Genomic DNA, 25,098 nt, shown 5'->3' with positions numbered 1-25,098 from the left:
GCGGAAATGAGGAGGTAGTAATACTTTTTGGAGTTAATTATCTATAAAATGTTACTGTTTATCCTTTATTTCTTCCACCGGCATCCCCCCTTTACTTACTAATATCCTTTGGTTTAAATTCCGACAAGATGTTAAACGGGGACACTAGCCATATATTAAAAAGCAATGGCTCAAATGAGTATCAAAGAAAAAATAAAAAGGCGTATTCAAGGCGATTGTTAAAGCACAAATATACATTGCAGTAAAGAATAAAATACATTACTACGGTAAACTACCTAATCCGCAACGATATATCTATTGTTTTGTCAGTTGATATTGATAGTTCAGTTAACTTTAATACAGCATCCATGAAAGAAGAAATAAACCACTTTAAACTCACCTCCCATCGACCAGTTTGAAGGTTCAGCTCATACTTGTCGTTGACAGACCACCATGTGACTATAATTGAGAGAAACGATGTACAAAATAACATTGAATTAAATTAGAATTTCGCTACCTCCAGATAGTTTCCATACATTAATGTGAATGTCTAAAGGTACCAAAATGCTTTACAATAATCAATTTCTAGTTAAATTTAAATATTAATAACCTTTATGTGTCGTAAAGTGACTTTAGTATTTGCATCGTAACTTATACCGGGCCTCACTCAATATCTATAAAAAAAAGTGTGTATAATATAGTCGTAATCCTTGATACTTTCCAAGTTATTGAATAGTTACTGTGGAGGTTATCTCATGAGTGTTTACAAAGTACGGCCAATTATCTACTAAGTAAATTATTCTGCAGTTACTGGAATTCTAAAATAAATGAACATGAAGCTTATAAGATATTTCATAAGATCATGTGACAATGGAGGGAAACTAATCAACATTGAACGCTGGTATGCTGGGGAGGGGTGTTTCGTTTCGCTGCGTGCTCGTCGTCCTTTTGTGGTTTTTTTAATGCTTGAGTGGGTGGTTGGGGGTTTGTATTTGCAGGTGGTTGGGCGTATTTAGTTTTTTGGCTCGCTTGACTCGATCTTACCTTGGTATTTTGTTTGGATTCACCTAGTTATACAATTTACAGTATATTTAATTCAAGTCGAGATCTAGGCAATGGAATGTGTTTTGGTTTCACACATATTTCAGAATACCATCCAAGGATTATTTCCATTTTATAATCTAATTTTTGTTGTGATGGGAACCTACAATAGAATGATTTGTATGTTAAAAGGAAAATGTCAACCTTCCATGAAACAAACAAGAGCATCAATGACGCAGTATCTCAATACTAGAAGTTCTAATTACGACTCCTAATTTCATATCTTTGCTCTGTCTAGACAATTATCAATATCAATCATGGTACAACAAATAAGAGAACTTGTAATTACGCTACTTTGCCACGAATGGTCTCTGCAGGTTAAAATTCATCCTGCGAGTGTTGCCTTTAGGGCTCATTGCCTGTTTGTCGAGAAAACGGCGATGCAAGGTTTAGTAATGTCATAGAATATTTAAGAACTTGTTTTTTATGTGGTATCCTTCATCTTGGGTCAGTCTCAGTTGGACTATAGTTTTATGATGTATCAGGTTCCTAGACATCAATCAGCTATCTTCGTGATGAATTGAAAAGTATTTTTGGATCCGTGAAATGTACATCTTGTGTAGGAACTAATTTATTCTTCACAGTAGTGAATATGAATGTGCAATTTAGAACAAAAGAATATAACAGGAATGTGTTTTTCAAGGTTTATCAAAATTTATTTAATCAAGGCAATGAATGGAATGGCACGAAAAGTACTGAATTAAATTAAGAAGTTCAAAAAATTAGAAAACAAATTAATTAGAGATAAGAAAAAGTTTTATATTACTTAAAAAGGGCAGGAATATGCTGGTCATAAAAACATGATAAAAAATATGAAAATTTGATTCTGGCACTGGTTAAAAAGGGTGAGAAGGTTAACAAGGTGATATTAGGAAAAAAATTCATGAGAAAATGTGAAGCTAAAGTTATCTTAAAATGTGAATAAAAGTCTAAAAAAAAAATCTGAAGTTGACTAAAATTTTAAAATCTGACAAAAGTGAAGCTAAAGATATCTTTAATGTGAATTAAACTTTAAAAAAAAAAAAAAAAATGTGATGTTTGAAGATATCGAATGTAGAGAAAAAAACATATGAAGTTGACTAAAATCTGACAAAGTGTGAAGCTAAAGATATCGTTAAATGTGAATTAAACTCTAAAAAAAATGTGATGTTTGAAGATATTGAATCTAAAGAAAAACATATATGAAGTTGATTAAAATCTGAAAATAACAAAGATGAATGTGAAATGTGACGATAGAGGGACATGGTCTATTTCAACTCCAGCTCTTTAATATCTTCTCCCTCCAGCGTCAAGTGGCATTTCACTGACATCACGTTTAGCAAATCGTCTGGTGACACGTCACCTCTGTCAAGTGTTGTCGTAGATATTTAAATGTTTGTCCACACTCTGTTATGACATAACTTGTAGTTCTGTCAAAAAAGGATAAGGTAAAAATGTGTAATGTTAACATATCACTCTCCAGGTTTTTGTTATTCAGACGTTTTTCCCATGAAGTTTTAGTGTAAATTTTGGTCGGCTTCTAAAATTACTCCATCCCAAATAACAAGAGCGCAAAACTGCATTGTCGTTTCGATGATGTAGCACACCAACATCCTAAATACAAGATCTGTCCAGGCTTATTTTTGATTGTGTTTAAAAGGTTTTGACAAGTTGACCCGTGGAGACCCTAGTTGACTGGCTTCTAGTGTTTGCACGGGTTATCCGGGTACCCGCCTGATGCGATACTACCCGGTTCCTAATTTAATACCCGAATCCTACGCAAAGTGTGATTTAAAAAAAATTGGCAAACATGCACGGTTAGGCAGATTTCCCATTGACTTAGTGTGGTGTTAGGCTACCATGTGGTCGAAGAGAACAGCAATAACGAAGGTGATACTACCCGATTCCTAATTTATGACCCGAATCCAACGCAGTGTGATTTAAACAAGAGCCCAAGGGAACTGTGGTTCCTTGCATAGGGGTATATGACAATACACATAATATTATCAAGCAAGATTGGGCTCAAATAGTCCAAGTAATTGTGGTCCTACAAAGTACCAACACTATAGCCAACACTTTTGTGATCACAAATTGTGATCAGATTTTTGATCGGAAGGCACTTTTGAGATCTGAATATGGCGTCGAAAATGTAAGAAATATAAGGTCACCTACAAGCGGGTCAACAGATATGATAACATTGGTGACCTCAAATCACATGACCGTTAAGTTTGAAAATGTTCCACCACCCCATTCACAACTTGTCCCAAAATATCAACCATGTCACACCTTGGCATTGGGAGTTAATTGCATTATATGTCTAAAAATTAACTTTGAACTTGTATACATAACTTCACACACAAAGGTCACCCGGGGGTCAACCAATTGACATTTTTGATCGATGAGACCTAACTAGAGCATCAAAACTGTAAAAATTCAAACATTTTTTCTTTGCCCATTTTCTCCCCCAAAAATACTAGTTTTTTAACATTAATTGACCTTTGGTGACCTAGGATCACATGACTGTTAAGTTTGAAATTATTCCCCTTTACCATTTGCAACTTGTCCCAAAATATCAACCGTGTCACACCTTGGCAATGGGAGTTATTGCACTAAATGTCTGAATATTAACTTTGACCTCGTATAACTTCACACACAAAGGTCACCTGGGGTCAACCCATTGACATTTTTGATTGGTGAGACGTGAATATACCATCATAACTATAAAAATTCAAACATTTTTTCTGCGCCCATGTTCTCCCCCCAAAATGTTAGTTTTTAACATTAATTGACCTTTGGTGACCTCGGATCACATGACTGTTAAGTTTGAAAATATACCCCTATGCCATTTGCAACTTGTCCCAAAATATCAACCGTGTCACTGCTAGGCACTGGGAGTTATTGCATTAAATGTCTGAAAATTAACTTTGATCTTGTATAACTTCGCTCACGAAGGTCACACAGGGGTCAACCTATTGACATTTATGATCAGCAGGTACCTTTAACATCTGAAAATAGCATCGAAACTGTAAAAATCCCAAAAACGCTTAAAGGTCACCAGAGGTCAAATTGAGGTCACGGGTTACCCAGATGCAGCTCGACAATTGGATTACAGTGAAGCAACTCCCAACCCTAACGGACAATTCGTTCTCAAGTTATCTCCCAAAAATACTAGTATTTTATCATTAATTGACCTTGGGTGACCTCGGATCACATGACCGTTAAGTTTGAAAATATTCCCCTATACCATTTGCAACTTGTCCCAAAATATCAACCATGTCACACCTTGGCACTGGGAGTTATTGTACTAAATGTCTGAAAATTAACTTTGACCTGATATAACTTAACACACAAAGGTCACCTTGGGTCAACCCATTGACATTTTTGATCAGTGAGACGTGAATATAGCATCAAAACTATAAAAATTCAATTATTTTTTCTTTGCCCATTTTCTCCCCCCAATATACTAGTTTTTTAACATTAATTGACCTTTGGTGACCTAGGATCACATGACCGTTATGTTTGAAAATATACCCCTATACCATTTGCAACTTGTCCCAAAATATCAACCATGTCACACCTTGACACTGGGAGTTATTGCATTAAATGTCTGAAAATTATCTTTGACCTTGTATAACTTCGCACACGAAGGTCACACGGGGGTCAACCCATTGACATTTATGATCAGAAGGTACCTTTGACATCTGAAAATAGCATCGAAACTGTAAAAATCCCAAAAACACTTAAAGGTCACCAGAGGTCAAATTGAGGTCAAGGGTCACCCAGATGTGGGTCGACAATTGGATTACATTGAAGCAACTCCCAACCCTAACGGACAATTCGTTCTCAAGTTATCGCAAAAATACTAGTTCTTTAACATTAATTGACCTTTGATGACCTCAGATCTAATGACCGTTCAGTTTCAAAATGTTCCCCTAACCAGTTCACAACTTGTCCTGAAATATCAACCTTGTAGCACATAGGCACTGGGAGTTATTGCAGTTTTAATGTTTTGGGTTTTTGGACCATAACTGACCTTCGGTGACCTTTGTGGGCACCAAAAACAATAGGGCACACCTTCCCCATATGGCGGGTCTATGGTCCAAGTTTGGCCTCAATCCAACTTTCCCTTATTGAGATAGAGCGTACCCAAGCAAGTGTCACAGATGCACACACAGACACACACACGCACGCCAACCTGACTACATAGGTTCCTTTTGCTAAAGCAAGGAACCAAAAAAAACAATTGACAAACACGGTTTAAGGCAGATTGACTTAGTGTGGTGTTAGGCAACCATGTGGTCGAACTTAATAGTAATAATGTACTCCATGGATATCGAAACGTGATACACGAGGGTAAACAATTTTTCCGGGTACCCGGATACCCGACGGGTAACGGCTCTCGGGTACCCGTTTCCCGATTTTTGGACCCATATAAACACTACTGACTTCCACTTTAAACAATAGGTATCTTGGACTTAATTTGGTCCACCCACACACTTGTTGAGCTATAGTGTTACAAGGTTTCCACAATTTTACCCAGTTATGATAAGAGCACCACAATAAAAAGGGTTCATCTACTCATCATGGACCACCCGCCCACCAAGTATGGCATTAATCAATGATTCTCTTGTTGAGTTATCATGCATACTAACTTCTGTTTAAAAATGAGGCTAAGCCAAGCCTCGTCATAAATATGCTTGTCAATTTCAAAAACATTAATTTGAAATTATAAATTCCACCTTGTGGTTTACATTTTATTGCAATGTTTATTTTGGCATTTGATCCTGTCAACCAAGGCTAATTTGTAAAATAAAACATAACTTTAACAAACTATAACATAAGTTTTCAAGGTCTGATTGATCGGGTTGCTTTTTAAACAAAAGTATGAAAACAGCTGAGGTTAAAAAAATGGCCAAACTGTGTTTTTGTGAGCTTGAAGTATTTCAATCCACCTCTTTTGAACTCAGACAAATCAAACTATAGTTGCAAACTGAACAAACTGTAAAGTAAAGCTGACTTTTATCAAACTCTAGATTTTCAAACTTTTTGACAAACTTTTACTTTAGCACCAAGTAGCAACACTTTACAAGTATTGAACCAAAATGATCTTCATGTCAGCCTTTCAGGAATGACAACTTCTTGTATACATTTAAAAAGTAATTAGTTATCTGATTTTTTTTTACATAAATTTCAAACACCATCCAATGGGTGAAAAACAGGGACCTTTAGTTACATGATATCACATTTTAATCACCACAACAAGAGATAACAAATACATTACTAATTATAATATATATTATAGGCAATTTCAACAGGCCCATAATCACATTAATTTAGCAGTACCCAGTTTGGTTCATTATTCTCAGTACACAATACTAGAAAACTAACAAACTAATGCACCTATCAATTGCATAAGTAGACTTAAGACGAATTGTAATACAAAAACTCTTTGTAATTTGCAGAATTTGATTTTTCATTCAACATAATCAGTGCTTTAACAACATTGGAGTTAATTGTTTGGAACTAACGCTAAACGATTTTAACGATGACTGTAGTCAATAAACTAAAACTAAAATATCGCTCTAGGCTATTTAGCCTTCTACAAAAGGAAATCATTGTAATTTGCAGATAAATATTTTTCATTGGACAGAATTACTGAAATAAGTGTCTTAAATACACGAGATTCAACTGTTTAGAAGCCTATAATCCTAGACCAATGTGACTGATAGCCTTGGTTAAAAATCACACAAATACTAAAGGTCGTCAATGACAATGGCCAAATTAGAAGCGGACATCACAAATAATACAACAATTCTAGCTGCCAGACTTGAGAAGGCTAGGCCTCCTAGACCTATGTTACTGTTAGCCTAAGCCTATGTTAGGCTAGCTACAAAACAGAGCAGGATACCAATTTACTTTTCATTGAACGTAACTAGCAGATTAAAGAACATTGGATTTAATTGTTTAGAACTAAGGTAGCCTACTACAAAAAGGAAAATCAATGCAATTGGCGAAAACATAAATACTAAAGGTCGTCATTGACAATGGCCAAATTAGAAGCGAACATAACGAATAATACAACAATTCTAGATGCCAGACTTGAGAAGGTTAGGCCTCCTAGACCTATGTTACTGTTAACCTAGGCCTATGTTAGGCTAGGTACAAAACAGATCAGGATACCGATGTACTTTTCATTAAACATAAAAACTGAAATAAGTGGATTAAAGACAAGGGAGATAACTATATGTAATATAGTCATATTTGGAAGCATGTATGTTACGAAGATAGGCTTTACGTCAAGTAGGGACCCTCATTAGCCTAGGCCTAACCTAGCCTAGTAATCCTAGACCAATGTTACTGTTACTAGTCCAAGATGAGGTTATCTACAACAACAAAACGTGATATACGAAAGGACGTTAATGACAACGGCCAAATTAGAATAGGCCAAAAAACTCGACCATTTTCTAGATGCCCCCCTTGAGAAAGCTAGGCCTATCGACCTATGTTACTGAAGACTGTAGTGTTAGTAGCGCCTAAGCTGACCTAGGCCTACACTAGGTAAAACTAGCTATCAAACAAATTCCAAGTTACCGAGATAAAGGCCAGGACTAGGTTACGCTAGCTACAAAAAAAAAAGTTCCCGAGATACAAACACAGAAGGTCGTACATGACAATGCCATGATAACAGGACATATGAAGATATCGTCATTGGAAAATTAAGCCTAGCCTAGGACCTAGATCTACATCCAGTTCAACAAAAGGTAGAAACTAGCATTGGCCTAGCGAAGTTAGGCCTAGCCTAACCCGAACTTAGCATAAGTAGAATGAGCGGATATCCCCACAATCAAGATAATCATAACGGAACCACTACATTTTGACGAAAACTCTTCAACAAAGGTTAAAACTGACAGTCGACTTTGTTAAACCAAATGTCTTGTGTTACTGTTAGGCCCTATTGGTACAGTTTTATTTATGTTAAGAGTTGATCTGTGAATAGCATAAAACTTCGATAAAACAGAGAATACATACCTTTACAAAACAGTCCGATCCTTTCATCTCAGTTTTTACAAACGATTACTTTGATAAACAAATTACCAACAGCAAAAGCGATTAACTTTATATTGATAAAATTTTCGTTGAGATAATTTTGGGAACTATGGTTTGAGAGTGAGGAAGAATACGTCTTTAAACAGGATAGTGAATAATGAGCGTAATGACGCTAAACGATTGCGACATACTTTGCTTTCACTAGTTGTCTGGCCTCTTCAAGAACAGAATAATCCAATCATGAGTGACAATTACATCACATGTTACAATTGAGCCAATGAGACCACGGCGTTATTGTCTATTCTACATACTGTTTAACATAATACATAAAACCGCAGATAACAAACCAGTCAGTGAGAAGTAAAACGTCACATGCCCATAATAAACCATGGACGTCGAATAATAATCAACAAATGAGCAGGGAAACGGGGGCAAAAGTTCCTTACAAACAAGTTTTGGAACGTGTGCAAGAAAGGCCTGCAACAAAGCCCGATTTGGCCCGATTCGGACATAAATCGGTGAAAAAGTCATAGAATGAGATAAATTTCTCGAATAAAATTTGTTGACCTATATGATATATGCTTGCTCTGGAAATCCCATAGAAAAAAAACTTTGTAGAAAGATGATGTAACTTTTTTTAAGAGAAGAGAGAGTCCCACGTACTGTTACAATATCTCTATACATGTAATGTATTGAGATAAAAAATGGTGGAAGACAATGGTGGAGTTTAACATTAAAATTGTCAAATCATATTTTTGATAATTTTTTTATTTCTGTACGTCGTAATATTTAGAGGGATACAAATGGTTACTGGATACGATTCATGTACACAAAATATTAAATAAGATATCAGCATATAGGGATCGGGAGGAATGGAGTGTGTAGTAGCGTGTAAGAAGTAATTCAGTAGTCCTATTCTGGTAAATGCGTTCAGGTCTGTAATGTGTGTATGACTGGAGAACCATGTACATTTTATACTTGTATTCGGTGATATTTCCTTTGTATAAGGGAAGGCTCGCAAATTTAACCGGCGATGATCGAAGGCCCAACCGTTGCTATCCAGTGTAATGAGCACAGCAACCAGCTGGTAATGAGTCATGCTTGAACGCACACATTTCCTGCCTTCCAAGAGTCGGTGGACAGTTGTATGCACTTGACTATGAGACCACAAATTAAGCCTCTTATGCACAAAAGAAGACCAGCCAATGAACTGGTCACTTTGGTCCAGGATGTACACAAAAGGGTTATAGAATTTTCTCTGCAGGTTGGAGAATTGTTTATCAATAAAGCTACTACATATACGCTACTGTAACTGCATTGAGTTACTACACAGTTGTGTGTACTTTGCTGACGGTTTGTGCTCGTAACATGAATTTTACGTGGCGCTTTCATCGCTATTTTTTATTTCGTGTTTGCAATTGAACTAATGGAGACACTCCGTTTGGTCTTGAATCCCTTAATACACAAAAACCTACATCATCAATGCTCTAGACAATCTCTCAAACCTGTGGGGACTTTTCTTTCGTTCGTACTATAAACAGTTTATTGAAATGACAGTAAATATATAGCCTAACCATTAAAACTCTTGTACGTATCTATATGCAGAATCACCTCCACGTGAGTCATGCAGTCAGACAGTAGGCTAAGACATGTGCGTGATCTTACTTTCACGTTGCGCAGCTGCTTTCGGGTTGTAAAAAACATGAACAGTTCGCGACTTGTGCAAGAAAAATTGTTATTGCATGGCGCTTTACGAAATGGAATGGCTAATAAAGAAACCGAATAATTCTTATTCATAGTAGACTTACTTGGCTTTAATTGTAACGAAGTCACGAATGATATAATTTTAATTTAGTTTCAGAAATTACGTTTGTTCAGATCGTTTAGCATAAAGCATAAATTCGGTTTAGACTACAACGGTATGACTAGTTGTAATTGTACTATACACTGAACCAATGTTTGAAAACTTGCGTTTGAAGCCTTCATGAATGGGTAATATGACTTTTTGTATCACATTGCGTGACATTTATTTCTTGGCAACTTGCCAACGTTACTTGAGATAGTAGTATTTCATCAGAGCCAGGCAAAAATAAGTCTGCTGTTAGAGACAAGTTAGAGTAGCCATATTATGTGATAAAATGAAAAGAGATTTAACCTGTCTTACAACCTTTAAAAAGTTTAACTTACAAAACTGACGATATTATGAAACAAACTACGTTCGGCAAAGCCCCTTTTCTAGACTGCCTAACAATAGTGTTTACCCCTACTTATATATCACGGTAGGCTACTGTACATGTGCTGCGGATTTTCCCAGGTACCTTGCCAAACACCCCCCCTGTCTAACACCTGTTTGTTAACATTTTTGGCACGTTTCCAAAAAACTTTTCATGGAGTTAACTATTTTGACTCCACTCTAGAATTAATTAGGTCAGTCAGTAAAGGATCGGTAGAGTTATGCGAAATATTATCTGAGACGTTCAAGAAAATTTATATCCCCGTAACAAAGTAAAACCATGGATTTATATAAAACACACCTCGAGCTAACCGGCTCATCCGCATGAACAAAACAGTCTGTTCCCCATGATACACGAGGCACAGTCTTTACCATACATACATAGCACGATATCAAGGCCCCAATAGCTACAGTATGGCCATCTTTATCAAAGTAAACCTTCCAATCCCATGTTTTAGGCCACTTGGCATGATTAACTAAATGCTCAATATTTTTTCCATGTCTTTTTGCTCGATCTTTCGTAAAATTTGAAAGGTGTACCAACTTAGGCGGAGTGTATAGCCTAGTGGTCTCCCAGTCATGAGATCCCCGGTTCGATTCCCCGCCAACAGCAATGTGCGTCGTCTGGCAAGAGTGTTGTTCAATAACAACTTCCCGACATGGACGTTAAATGGATGTGTGCCGAGAGATTGGCTTCGGTCAGCTTGCGAGTCTACAAGCCTCCATGGCTTCTTTCGCGAGTTCCTGCTTGCGGGAAGATCACATATACATACATACTGTTCGTACACAATTGGTAATTTCTCTATGCTCAATATTGTTTCCATGTCCTTGTAGAAAACGTCAACTTCACAAAATACAATTAGTTGTGTTTTTGTTGTTACGTGAGATCCGTAACCGACGAAGTGGTTAGGCTATGTACTATACTCTTAACTATGGTAGGATAATTATTTTTCCTTTTTTGTGTGGAAATTCTAGAAAATACTTTCTTTTTCCCCCACTTAACAGCAGATGTGGTCGTATGGTTTATTCATAAATGGGTGTACTAGAGCCTTGTTTTCATGACATTTGTTGCATTTAGCACGTTATGCCAGTTTCGCATGAATTTTTCGAAAGTATTTTGCTCAATCTTTCGTAAAATTTGAAAGGTGTACCAACTTACTGTTCCAGTAGAGAAAAGAGAGTTGGACCAGTGTTAGTGAATGAAAATACTTTGTACAGGAAAAGAAGTCTGAAAGTATTTTGAAACATTCGATACGAAAATAGTTCATGAAGATTTCAACTTGTTCTTGAAATAAATCTCCTTCTACTGTGGTCAGAGTGCCATTGTTACGTAAAAACCACGGACCAGGAAAAGGCAAGTACCGCTTTTGTTTACAAACAATAGCAGCGCTTCTGTGTTGGGAGCTCAATGCTCATTACTTTCACGGAGTTACCGTGGGTGTGTGCACTCAAGCGTGAGCGATATGCGGGCTGCATAATGAGCAGTGGTGTGCTGCTGGCTGGGCCTTCTATCATCGCCGGTTAAATTTGCGAGCCTTCCCTAAAACAGACAGAGATTAGGAAATTGACGGCTTGATTGGCTTCTGACAATTACCATTTATAATTTTTGCTAACGACAATGGATAATTCGAAAGCCCCGAAATAAACTTCAGTGAATGTTTATATTAACAATACAGTAGCACATCATGGACTTATTCTATAAACATAATAATACTGATCAATCGATATGTTACCTGAGCTTATACTTTACCTTTCACATTCCTTGACGTTAATATTGACGGAATAGACTCGGCAGGGATATACTGAGGTAACAGACAACGCCTGAACCTACGAAATAAAGAAGAAAATATTCCGGTCAATCATGTGATTGTGAAATCAAATCATTTGCATCAGCTAGCTGCAACAAAATCAAATTCAACACAAAAAATAATTGTTTCCTTTACATGCTACATCACTGTGAAACCGACACTGCATGGTCGTGTGAGCGCTTAGGTTAGTTTCAGTTTTTTTTTTTATTCCGTTCAAGAAATCTAACAACGATGCTGTTCATTACCTTAAACTAGTCAAGCATCATTTAAATAACCGAAAAATGTTTCGATAACAAAGAAGATCGATGGACAAAAGGACAAATATTAAAAATAACAAATCAGCAAAATATGTTAATATGTAGGCATTTTCCAGACTAACACTTCACAGTTTTCACTTTCAAATTCAATCGGTTGAAACAGACAAGCTGGCCAGCCCAAATGTTATGAAAATATCTGCTCACTTCGGTTTGCTAATTATTATCATACGTTTGCTTAAAACCAAATGTATTGTCTATCCTTGTGTGGCACCATGATATGGCTGATACATTTCTTTAATCGTGTTAAATAAGTCGGAAAAACAAGTCTGCTGATGGCTGATGATATTACTTATTCAAATGATATATATATATATATATATATATATATACATATACATATACATATATATACATAAACATTGGTATTTGGGTTTACTTCAGCGGATGATAGCTGGAGCTTAGGTTTACCTAGGGTCTTCTTGTTCAATAAATTTTACTTCCTTTGAGGAATGATCAGTTCGAGTTAAGAGAAAACATCATTAACTTTTCAATTTCGAAGTAACAATAGGAAAATCGTTCATTAAAAGGGTAGAATTTCCCCTTAAAAGTGGAGGGAACTTCGAAGGGTATATGATTTACGTAGTTGATATACGTGGTATATATGTTGATCCCAACTTTACACCTCGATTTTGACCAAATGCGGCTATATATATCTCCGAAACTTTAATGTTTCTCTAATTACACATAAATCTTCACATTTTTACCTGTTTCTCCAATAAATTTGGAATATTTAAGAAATTAAGAGTTTCTATTTTAAATGGCAAATTCCACGTAATGATGCAATGCCCATTTCGTAAGCAGTTCTGTGTTTGGTTCACAGGACACTCGATCGGATCGTAACTTTGTATTAAAATACATATAACGTTACTAATGCATGTGGGCCTAGCCAGGTAGTCTAGAAAGGGAAGTGCCACGGTTTACCGTACACGTTGCCCATTTGCAGTTGGCTTTTGGAACTTTGGTGGATTGTTCGCATTGTAAGTAAATTCCGTTCCGTATATTCATAGCATTTAGAATAAAAAAACCATGCCGAACACAAATTAAGTTAGACCATGGTTAGAGCAGACTAGGCCTAACGTAAGACCCTAATTAGGCCTATATAGTTTTACAGGCTATGGTAAATAACTGCTTTCTGCTACTGCTAGTGCTGATACTAGTTATATATTATAATTTGATAAACGAGTCCTCGAAATATAAAGCTTTGGGTATGTCTCAGCCTCGCTGTCATACAGTAAGGCTTTCAGAAAGTCACAACTCCACAAAAGCTGATACATAAGCAAAGGGAACACTACAGTAAAAGAGAGGGCCTGATAGATTCTATATTCCATATATACTAGGGTTGGGCGATATTTGCTTTTTAATGTCACGATAAATAGTTAAAAAATTATCGCGATATTTCGATAATTACGATAATTTTTTCTTGTTGTTTTTAGTGTGTTCGCGAACACACTAAAAACAACTGCCGATTTCCCACCGGTGTTTTCGCGCAGCAAATACACCGAGCATAATGGCGTGGGGTTCAGGGCCCGTCTTAGAGCCCCGTTGGGGTCAAGGGGTGGAACCCCTTGTGGGGGTCCAGGGGCGAAGGCCCCCGGAAAAGTTAAGTATTTTTGCATGTCTGGCGATAAAAAATTCGCAATTGAGGATTCAAAATACTGACTAACTTTATGAATTTAAATTGTCACGAAACTGATGAAAGTTTTAAAATGACAAGTTAGAGTAGCTATATTATGTGATAAAATGAAAAGAGAATTAATCTGTCTTACAATCTGTATAAAGTTTAACTTACAAAACTGTCGATATTATGAAACAATATTATGAAACAAACTACGTTCGGCAAAGCCCCGTTTCTAGACTGCCTAACAATCAGTTTACAACTGCAGTGTTTAACCGTACTTAAATATCACGGTAGGCTACAATGTGCTTCAAATTTTCTCAGGTACCTTGCAAAACAACCCCCCTGTCTAACACCTGTTTGTTAACATTTTTGGCACGGTTCAAAAAAACTTTGCATGGAGTAAACTTTTTTGGCTCCACTCTAGAATTAATTAGGTCAGTCAGTAAAGGATCGGTAAAGTTATGCGAAATATTATCTTAGACGTTCAAGGAAAGTAGGTAAATATCCCCGTAACATTAAGGTAAGTAAAACACACCTCAAGCCAACCGACTCCTCCGCATGAACAAAACAATCTATTCCCCATGATACACGAGGCACAGTCTATACCATACAGACATAGCACGATATCAAGGCCCCAATAGCTACAGTATGGCCATCTTTATGAAAGTAAACCTTGTAATTCCATGTTTTAGGCCACCAGGCGTGATTAACTTAATGCTAAATATTGTTTCCATGTCCTTGTAGAAATCGTCAACTTCACAAAATACAATTAGTTGTGTTTTTGTTGTTACGTGAGATCCGTAACCGACGAAGTGGTTAGGCTATTTACTATAAACTTAACTATGGTAGGATATTATTTTTTTTTTTTTTGGAAATTCTAGAAAATACTTTCTTTCCCCCACTTTACACCAGATGTGGTCTTCTGGTTTATTCATAAATGGGTGTACTAGAGCCTTGTTTACATGACACTTGTTGCATTTAGCACGATATGCCAGTTTCGCGTGAATTTTTCGAAAGTATTTTGCTCGATCTTTCGTAAATTAGAAAGGTGTACCAACTTACTTTTCGTACACAATTGGTAATTTCTCTACTGATTTTCAGAGTTTTGTTCTCTATACAGTCAATGTTGTAAAGAACGGGTTTTTACGAAGTTCAAAAGTCAGTAAATGAAGTTGATAAAATATTTCTTTTCAACTTTCTTAACCATGGAATGCTAGAATAACATTTACACATAAAATGGTGAATTTTTTTTTTCTACATCTATTTCAAATTTCTTTCACAAGAAATTATCGTCATTTGTTCAATCCTCAAAAAATATCGTCTTGAAAAAAAATTATCGCGATAATAATAATTTTCGATATATCGCCCAACCCTAATATATACAAGTTTCAAAAGTTAAAAAATGTGAAAACCTTTGCTGTCTCAGTACAGCATACATGCCCACAATAGTATGTTGTCCATACGTCTTAGTGTGCATCACTAATTTTAACCATGTGCACAGTGGTGTGTCGTTGGTTCTGCTAAAGAGAACCAAGTCATACAGGGCCTTGTGTAGCAGTGTACAACTATTTTTGTAACATGATAATTTTTTCCCTGCACCTACAGTGTGGGGTGAATCACGGCCGAAGATAACATTGAGTATGCATATTAATATAACAAGGCAATTGTGACTAATGAATTTTTATGCATTTAGATATTAACAGGATGATAGAGTGTCATATGGGCATAGTGTTAAAAGTGCTGAAATAATAGCTTGATCGAAAGTTTTCCTCAAAGTCTCTGCTAATGGGGTGACCTGCAGTCACTTGAGCGCTTAGGAATGTTTGCGAATAGAGCAACTTCCTTGACCAAAAGTGCTACAGTAGGGTTGATCCAGTTTTCAGAGTCCCATAACAAAAAAACACAGTATATCATACATCATTGGAAAGGTACAAATGTCAAGATTCAATGTCACATTATTTGATCGAATTAGCGGATGTCGAAAAACCATCAGCTATGCATTTTAAGGAACTAAGCAGTAACTCCTTAAACCTTGCAATGGGTTCACACTTGCTCACACTGATCAGTTATGAAATTGATCCAATGTTATCTGTTTCTTTATCTTTAAAACTAATTAATTAAGTTAATCAGTGGTCTAACATAGTACAATCACAGGATTTAGTGTTCGACCGATTGTATGACAATCGGTTTTACCGATTACCGATTATTTCCTGTGACAATCGGCCGATTGCCGATTACCGATTACCGATTATTTCAAAATTTTCGTGGAACTGGCCTAATGTATGATTAAGTGTTATGCATGATTATAAACTTCTAGGCCAATACAATCAAAGATGTAAATGAACGACTTAACTGTTCACAGTAAAGATTAATGGAGCAAGTAAAGAACACTGTAATACATACATAGGGCGATGTACGATTATAACGAGGAGTCGCAATATTGCAATCCCGCCACAACACAGTACTGTACAGACTACAGAAGGGGAAAAATAGTAGCCATTGGCTACGAAATGAAAAACAAAAAAGTTAGGGACAGGTTTTACAACTGCTATGAAAACCATTATCAGTGTTGCAACTCAAACGTAAATAAAGTAAAAAGTATATTGCACGTAAATAAAATATTCGTTATTTCGTTAGCTGATATCGAAATATATGATCTGAATTCTGATATGAAAAATAATGTGTAGGCCTAAGAGTAAGTTGGCCTGACGTTTCGATCCTAGCAGGATCGAAATGTAACGCCACATTACTTTTAATTCTTACAAAGGCTCTTTAGTGGATAAGCAGTTTGCTAACAGTTTTATTTTATTATGAAAAATAAAACAATCCCGAACGTTTGCTTCAAGTTTTCAATTTACCATCTGCGCGGTAAAACTTACGATCGAACGAACGTTGTTTCAAACGATCATACACAGTAAGTCAATGGCGCTTCTCCATTGACTTAACTACATGTGGGAGAAATCACACACTAAAGTCCCATTGACTTTGTCGCGGCGTGTCATTGGAAATCAGACTTGCTTTTAGTCGGTTGCGGTAAGGAGTTTAGTTACTGTTAGCACGTATGGTGGTACATGCGGCACAGGAAAAAAAGTTGCTTCGGGTTTTTCGTAAAAATATGCGTAAGAATGTTTGCCTAATCACAAAATACTGTTATGCAGTAGAACTTCTGAGGAATGTCGCCAAACGTGTTTATGGATTTTTAGGTGTATTTGGAGCCTTGATTTCATCATTTTATGCCATTTGTAAAATCTTGGGCGCATTTTCAAACTCAACAGTTCTGAAGCTCAACCGTTCTTCAGCCAGACTAGCCTAATGTACGTAGTTCTCACAATGAACAAAGCCTAATGTTATTGTTTTCACTTTCCAGTTTTCACCTACGGTGAAACGGCCAAAGTGGTTCAAAAGTATACTGATTTGGTGATAATATTTAGTATAGACAATTTTTCTTTCTTATCAATCGTTTAACATGATGACAGGTGGTTCTGTTAGATGCAACAAGCGAAGTAAAAAAAATACGTCGTTCCCCTAAGCTTATCGCGGGTATACTGTGTGTTGTTACGCGGGTATACAGCATGATGTTAACTGCCAAAACTGGATAGTGTATCGAACAGCATTTGTGCAAACTCGCGCGAGGGACTTAAGATAACATTACACGGTAGATTAGCGCACCTTCCCCGGCTATGAATAGCATTGAATCGAATGATCAAAATTTTTTCTCCCGTTGTAGTTGTGGTGTTTCAAAAGCGCGGACAATACAATCCTTTATGTGGAACGTAATAATCGGTTCCAACTAATCGGTAGCGCAATGGATTTTGCCGATGCCGATTATTTACCGATTGTCTGATAATCGGCACGATGCCGATTGTCTAACCGATTATCGGTCGAACACTAATTTAAATCCATCGGGATTGATGCCAAGGGAATCCAGACCTATTTCATGAAAATATTATTTTTCATGGCTCCCTTAAAAATAATTTATGACAAAAACCAGCATACATATGTGCAGAATATAGTTTCATACTGGGTATCATGTCCAAATTAAACCTCTCGATTGTATTCATACTTTAACAAGAGCCTAAGGGCACTGTGGTTCCTTGCGTAGGGGTATATGACAATACACATAATATTATCAAGCAAGATTGGGTTCAAATAGTCAAGTAATTGTGGTCCTACATGTTCCCATAAAGTAACCAACACTACAGCCAACACTTTTGTGATCACAAATTGTGATCAGATTATGATCAAAATGCACTTTTGAGATCTGAACATGGCGTCAAAAATGTAAGAGATATAAGGTCACCTACAAGCAGGTCAACAGATATGATAACATTGGTGACCACAGATGACATGACCGTGAAATTTGAAAATGTTCCACCACCCCATTCACAACTTGTCCCAAAATATCAACCGTGGCATTGGGATTTAATTGCATTAAATGTCTAAAAATTAACTTTGAACTTGTATAAATAACTACACACACAAAGGTCACCCGGAGGTCAACCAATTGACCTTTTTGATCGGTGAGACCTAAATAGAGCATCAGAACTGTAAAAATTCAAACATATTTTCTTTGCCCATTTTTCTCCCCAAAATACTAGTTTTTTAACATTAATTAATTTTTAACATTAATAACTTTGCACACAAAGGTCCCACGGGGGTCAACCCATTGACATTAATGATCAGAAGGTACCTTTGACATCTGAAAATAGCATCGAAACTGTAAAAATCCCCAAAACAAGTAAAGGTCACCAGAGGTCAAATTGAGGTCAAAGGTCACCCAGATGCCGGTTGACAATTGGATTACATTGAAGCAATTTCCAACCCTAACGGACAATTCGTTCTCAAGTTATCGCCAAAAAACTAGTTTTTTATCATCAATTGACCTTTGGTGACCTCCGATCACATAACCGTTAGTTTGAAAATATTCCCCTATACCATTTGCAACTTGTCCCAAAATATCAACCGTGACACACCTTGGCACTGGGAGTTATTGCACTAAATGTCTGAAGATTAACTTTGACCTCATATAACTGAACCCACAAAGGTCACCTTGGGTCAACTCATTGACATTTTTGATTGGTGTGACGTGAATATAGCATCAAACTATAAAGATTCAAACATTTTTGTCTGTGCATATTTTCTCCCCCCAAAATACTAGTTTTTTAACATTAATTGACCTTTGGTGACCTCGGATCACATGACCGTTAAGTTTGAAAATATTCCCCTTTACCATTTGCAACTTGTCCAAAAATATCAACCATGTCACACCTTGGCAATGACGGTTATTGCATTAAATATCTGAAATTTAAATTTGACCTTGTATAACTTCGCACACCAAGGTCACACGGGGGTCAACCCATTGACATTTATGATTAGAAGGTACCTTTGACATCTGAAAATAGCATCGAAACTTTAAAATTCCCCAAAACAAGTAAAGGTCACCAGAGGTCACATTGAGGTCAAAGGTCACCCAGATGCCAGTTGACAATTGGATTACATTGAAGCAATTTCCAACCCTAACGGACAATTCGTTCTCAAGTTATCGCCAAAAAACTAGTTTTTTATCATTAATTGACCTTTGGTGACCTCGGATCGCATGACCGTTATGTTTGAAAATATTCCCCTATACCATTTGCAACTTGTCCCAAAATATCAACCGTGTCACACCTTGGCAATGGGGGTTATTGCATTAAATATCTGAAATTTAACTTTGACCTTGTATAACTTTGCACTCGAAGGTCACACAGGGGTCAACCTATTGACATTTATCATCAGAAGGTACCTTTGACATCTGAAAATAGCATCGAAACTTCAAAATTCCCCAAACAAGTAAAGGTCACCAGAGGTCAAATTGAGGTCAAAGGTCACCCAGATGCCGGTTGACAATTGGATAACATTGAAGCAATTTCCAACCCTAACGGACAATTCGTTCTCAAGTTATCGCCAAAAAACTAGTTTTTTATCATTAATTGACCTTTGGTGACCTCGGATCACATGACCGTTAAGTTTGAAAATATTCCCCTATACCATTTGCAACTTGTCCCAAAATATCAACCGTGACACACCTTGGCACTGGGAGTTATTGCACTAAATGTCTGAAGATTAACTTTGGCCTCATATAACTGAACCCACAAAGGTCACCTTGGGTCAACTCATTGACATTTTTGATCGGTGTGACGTGAATATAGCATCAAACTATAAAAATTCATACATTTTTGTCTTTGCCCATTTTCTCCCCCCAAAATACTAGTTTTTTAACATTTATTGACCTTTGGTGACCTTGGATCACATGACCGTTAAGTTTGAAAATATTACCCTATACCATTTGCAACTTGTCCAAAAATATCAACCGTGTCACACCTTGGAACTGGGAGTTATTGCATTAAATGTCTGAAAATTAACTTTGACCTTGTATAACTTCGCACATGAAGGTCACAGGGGTGTCAACCCGTTGACATTTTTGATCGGAAGGTACCTTTGATATCCAAATCTAGCATCAAAACCAAACATTTTCTTTTTTGTTCGTTTCTTCCCTAAATAAGCACATTTTTTCTAATGTGACCTTTGACCTTTTGACCTTGGTTTCAGATGTAGTTTAATCTTCTGATTACAAAAAACAAAATGACAAGTCTGTACAGCCATTCTAACTCCGACCGAAAAACTTTGACCCCTTATAACTTTGCACAAAAAGGTCACACGGGGTCAACCTATTGACATTTATGATCAGAAGGCACCTTTGACATCTGAAAATAGCATCAAAACTGTAAAAATCCCCAAAAACACGTAAAGGTCACCAGAGGTCAAATTGAGGTCAAAGGTCACCCAGATGCGGGTCGACAATCGGATTACATTGAGGTAACTCCCAACCCTAACGGACAATTCGTTCTCAAGTTATTGCAAAAATACTAGTTTTTTATCATTAATTGACCTTTGGTGACCTCGGATCACATGACCGTTAAGTTTGAAAATGTTCCCCTAACCAGTTCACAACTTGTCCCAAAATATCAATCTTGTCGCACATTGGCACTGGGAGTTATTGCAGTTTTAATATTTTCGGTTTTTGGACCATAACTAACCTTTGGTGACCTTTGTGGGCACCAAAAACAATAGGGCACACCTTCTCCATATGGCGGATCTATAGTCCAAGTTTGGCCTCAATCCAACATTCCCTTATTGAGATAGAGCGTACCCAAGCAAGTGTCACAGACACACACACACACATACACACACACGCCAACCTGACTGCATAGGTTCCTTTTGCTAAAGCAAGGAACCAAAAATGACCATCTGTTTGCAGTAATTTGGTGTTAGTAAGTAACATGAAAATCACAAGACTAATATTCAACAGGCACTAGATAGTTCACTGATGTCCGTAGCACACACAGGCTAGTATGATGTACTGCGTGACAAAATAATTAAATGCATACATGTGGTAACATGTTGCTATGATTGATGCAATATCTTTTCAAATCGTGAAATCTACTAAGATTGCATCTGAATTATTTTTGGACCCAATACTAGCTAGTTGGGTGTATAAATAGATAACCATAATGCAAAATTTACTCCACATGGATTCCATGATGTCATAAGTTTTATTTTATGAATTTGTCAATCTGACATATAGGCTACTGTATATGTGTAGGCTGCATGTACAACTTATCTTATATTAATAATACAGCAAAAAAACTATTGAAACTGTGACAAACAACATTTTCAAAGTGACAGTTAGGGATCTAAAAAGACAACTGAAATTCTTCTGTAGCTCTATGACATGATACTAAACATTAGATATCTCTGCAAGCTACCTTGGCTTGAGATGTACAGTATAACCATACTGTAGTTTAAATAAGGTTTTCACAATGTTGCCCTGTTGACCCAAACACTGGCCTAGACATACCAAATAATATATCAATGCTTTGATGCCAATTCTTGATGAATGTTTGAGTTTTCAAAATGTGACCATTTTTACTTAAGTTACCTTTGACCTTCACCAAAAACAAATGGCTTGTGATGCATCTATGTATACCAACTATGAGATCTGTCCAATTCAGCTTACTGTTGTGAGAAACTGTGTTTACAAGCTAGGATCACAAACATAGTACTCCCACCAATTCACACATACAAATATGCCATCATGAGTGCAAAGTTACATCATCGAAACCAAAAGTAACCAGAATGCAAAATGCATTGAGGTTTCGATGACTTCAATGCACTAGACTTCTGCTTGTTAGTATAACCAGAACTAGCTCTTACAATAACACTATAGCATGCTAACACAGGTCAGTCTGTACGTGGTTATACACACCTCCATCAAAAACAGTAGGGTTCTTGTACTCAACGTTATGAATCCGCACACCAAGTGTATTACCAACCAAACCAAATCTCTAATAACTTCGCACATTAAGGTTGCAGAGGAGTCCACTTATGGACAATTTAGATTGGAATATGCCCACAAAACTTCAAAGAATCAACTTGAAAGAAGCTAATACAGGTCACTGGAGGTCAACCTGAGGTCAAAGGTCACCCAAATGCAGGTCTACTATTGTATTACAATAGCGTAACTCCCAACCTTAATGGACATTTGGTTCTCAAGTTATTGCAAAAATACTAGTTTTTGACCCCTCATTGACCTTTGTTGACATTGGATCACATGACTGTTATGTTTTGAAACAATCCCTTACCCCATTCACAACTAGTCCCAAAATATCAACCTTGTCACACCCTGTCAATGGTAGTTTCACAAGTTATTGAGAAAAACTAGGCCAACATTACAGCCAACTCCATGGAGTGAAAGCAAATATCAAGTTCACAGGTGCTTGACCTAGTTTCTCCTTGGCAGCTGGCCAAGAAATGTTTGAAATTCGTGGTACCTGTGCAACTTACATCCAACCAGAACTACCAATGATCTACAAATATTTTCTAGAGAAGGCATGCTTCGCCATTCAAGTGCACTATTCCATCGAAATCACATCAACTCTTTAGCAAAATATCCATACGGATGAGTCACAAGTGTTGAAGTAGCTCTAGCACTTTATATATCTATGGTCTGCAAGCAAGCCTTGGAAGACACTGTACATGTATGTAGATATGTACATAGCAATTCAGGACTTCTAGCGACACACTTAAGTCAATGGGGATATTGTCGCGAGTTCAGATTCAAATCTACGGATGCCCGTAAGATCATTTTCAATTGTCAGTAGGCTCTCCTATTCTTATGAGGCGAATCGCCCATGTCATATACTTATAGGCTGGACGATGGGAGATACCGTATATTATGAAAAGGTTTTTACAAGTTGACCCCTGGTGACCCTAAATGACCTTCGATATCCACCAAAAACGATAGGCTTTTTGTACTTAATGTGGTCAACCTACTGTACATACCAGAAATGAAATCAATCCAAGCTTTGCTTCTTGAGATATCATGTTTACAAGCTTTTCACTATTTGACCCCTGGTGACCCCAAGTGACCTTTGACCTACACCAAAAACAATAGGCTTCTTGTACTCAATAAGATACTCCTATGTACCAAATATGAGAACTGTCCAAGCTTCCCTTCTTGAGATATCGTGTTTACAAGCTGGGCGTCACAAACGCACACACACACACACGCACACACACACACGCATGATTGCAAAGGTTACGATTATCATCGAAACCAAAAATGAACCCAGTCATAATGCTAAAGTGTGTGTACACCGAGATAAAACCCCAAATGATACGTTGAGGGACTAAATGTTGGTTAATTTGTAAATTAACCAACATTAAGTCCGCATGCAGTTAGTATAAATATCCATGCATTTTTATATTAACTGCATGCGGAATGACGTATTGAATCAGGAATGAATACTTACTCTATCTTTTGAAGTGATTGCAGGCTAAATTCCTGGGTAAAAGTCTTCCCCATAGGCTATGAAGTGATGTTTGCATAATTATTCAAAGTTTGTGGCATTTTTCTCAATTGTTGAATATGCGGTTCCCATGGAAAAGTGTTAGCTTAATTAACTAAACTGACATGAATATTGGATAACATGTACACTAAGTATTGACATCACGTAGGGAACTGCACTGTCAAAACTTCTACTTCCAATTAATGAAACCATTATCTGGAGTTATTTATGTTCATTCTCCTGTCAGAAAAGATGGCCTAAATTTGGCACAATTTGATGAATGCAGAATGAGAACACCACTCCAGAGATGCTCCACTTCAGTGCAATAGGTACAGGGGTGCAACTTCAAGGTCGACACAGGATCTCATAATAACTTTGAGCTGCTGGTTCATGCTGACCATGGGATGCAGCAAGAAATGGCTCATATGGAAATGAGGAGCTCCCACAAGCATATATATTGCAAACATCCCCAGTTGTCTTGAATATTCAGTAAGTATTGACTGTGATATATATTTTAATTATATCCTTATGACCTGAATTTAGTTATTTTAAAGTTTTCCCTGTGATAAATCCTAAGCCTGATCACCACACACTATACATGATATGAATTTACTGTAAGTTTCATCACGGACAAAGATGATGAAAACAGCTATCAAAGTAATCTAAGAAAGGCTTTCCCCTCCCACCAAGTCCACCGCCAAACCATTTTTTTTTAATTTGCTACTACTGAACCTTCCACCATCATAGAATGTTATCAAAAGTGAAATATATAAACTTAATGTGTAACCTGAAAGATACTGTAAGACATCACTGATGATTTTTGGAAAGTCTGTGAAAACCAAATGTTCTGTGAATCTGGCAGTCTGGAATTGACCTATTTTATGAATTCTAAGTAGGATTGTAATGCAAAGAGTTGAGGTGTTAACACACCATCACATTTTAAGCTTGATTATGATGTGTTTATTTGTACCTTGTGCAAGACACATGCAACTATGTCAATACCAAAATGTGAGGTTTTAAAAAAATATTTACATGGAATGTACTTCAGTGAAATTTGGATATATGATTAAAATGTTGTTTTGGTTTGTTGTAGGTTAACAGCTGATGGAAATTCTCTACAAAGAGAAGG

At 36.8% G+C, this 25,098-nt stretch overlaps 1 protein-coding gene across 18 annotated transcripts in view; it reads right to left on the bottom strand.

Annotated features, from left to right (window-relative positions):
* The window catches only part of LOC139982121 (uncharacterized), a 325,984-nt gene that overhangs the window by 219,146 nt on the left and 81,740 nt on the right, over window positions 1–25,098 (bottom strand). For 3 of the 18 annotated variants that reach the window (XM_071994682.1, XM_071994687.1, XM_071994692.1), the window contains 2 exons: window positions 12,090–12,166; window positions 380–438 (listed from right to left, as the gene is read on the bottom strand). The exons of 14 other annotated variants lie outside the window; for them this stretch is intronic. In XM_071994682.1, coding sequence (XP_071850783.1) covers window positions 380–438; window positions 12,090–12,166 — 136 coding nt within the window. Of the gene's footprint in view, window positions 1–379; window positions 439–1,862; window positions 2,490–12,089; window positions 12,167–25,098 lie in introns of those variants that run through there. One more of the 18 variants, XM_071994688.1, reaches the window with a different exon arrangement.

The sequence above is a fragment of the Apostichopus japonicus genome, chromosome 16 (assembly GCF_037975245.1).
Source record: "Apostichopus japonicus isolate 1M-3 chromosome 16, ASM3797524v1, whole genome shotgun sequence".
Lineage (NCBI taxonomy): Eukaryota > Metazoa > Echinodermata > Holothuroidea > Aspidochirotida > Stichopodidae > Apostichopus > Apostichopus japonicus.
Note: the sequence above shows the minus strand (reverse complement) of the source record. Positions and strands in the feature narration are given on the sequence as shown.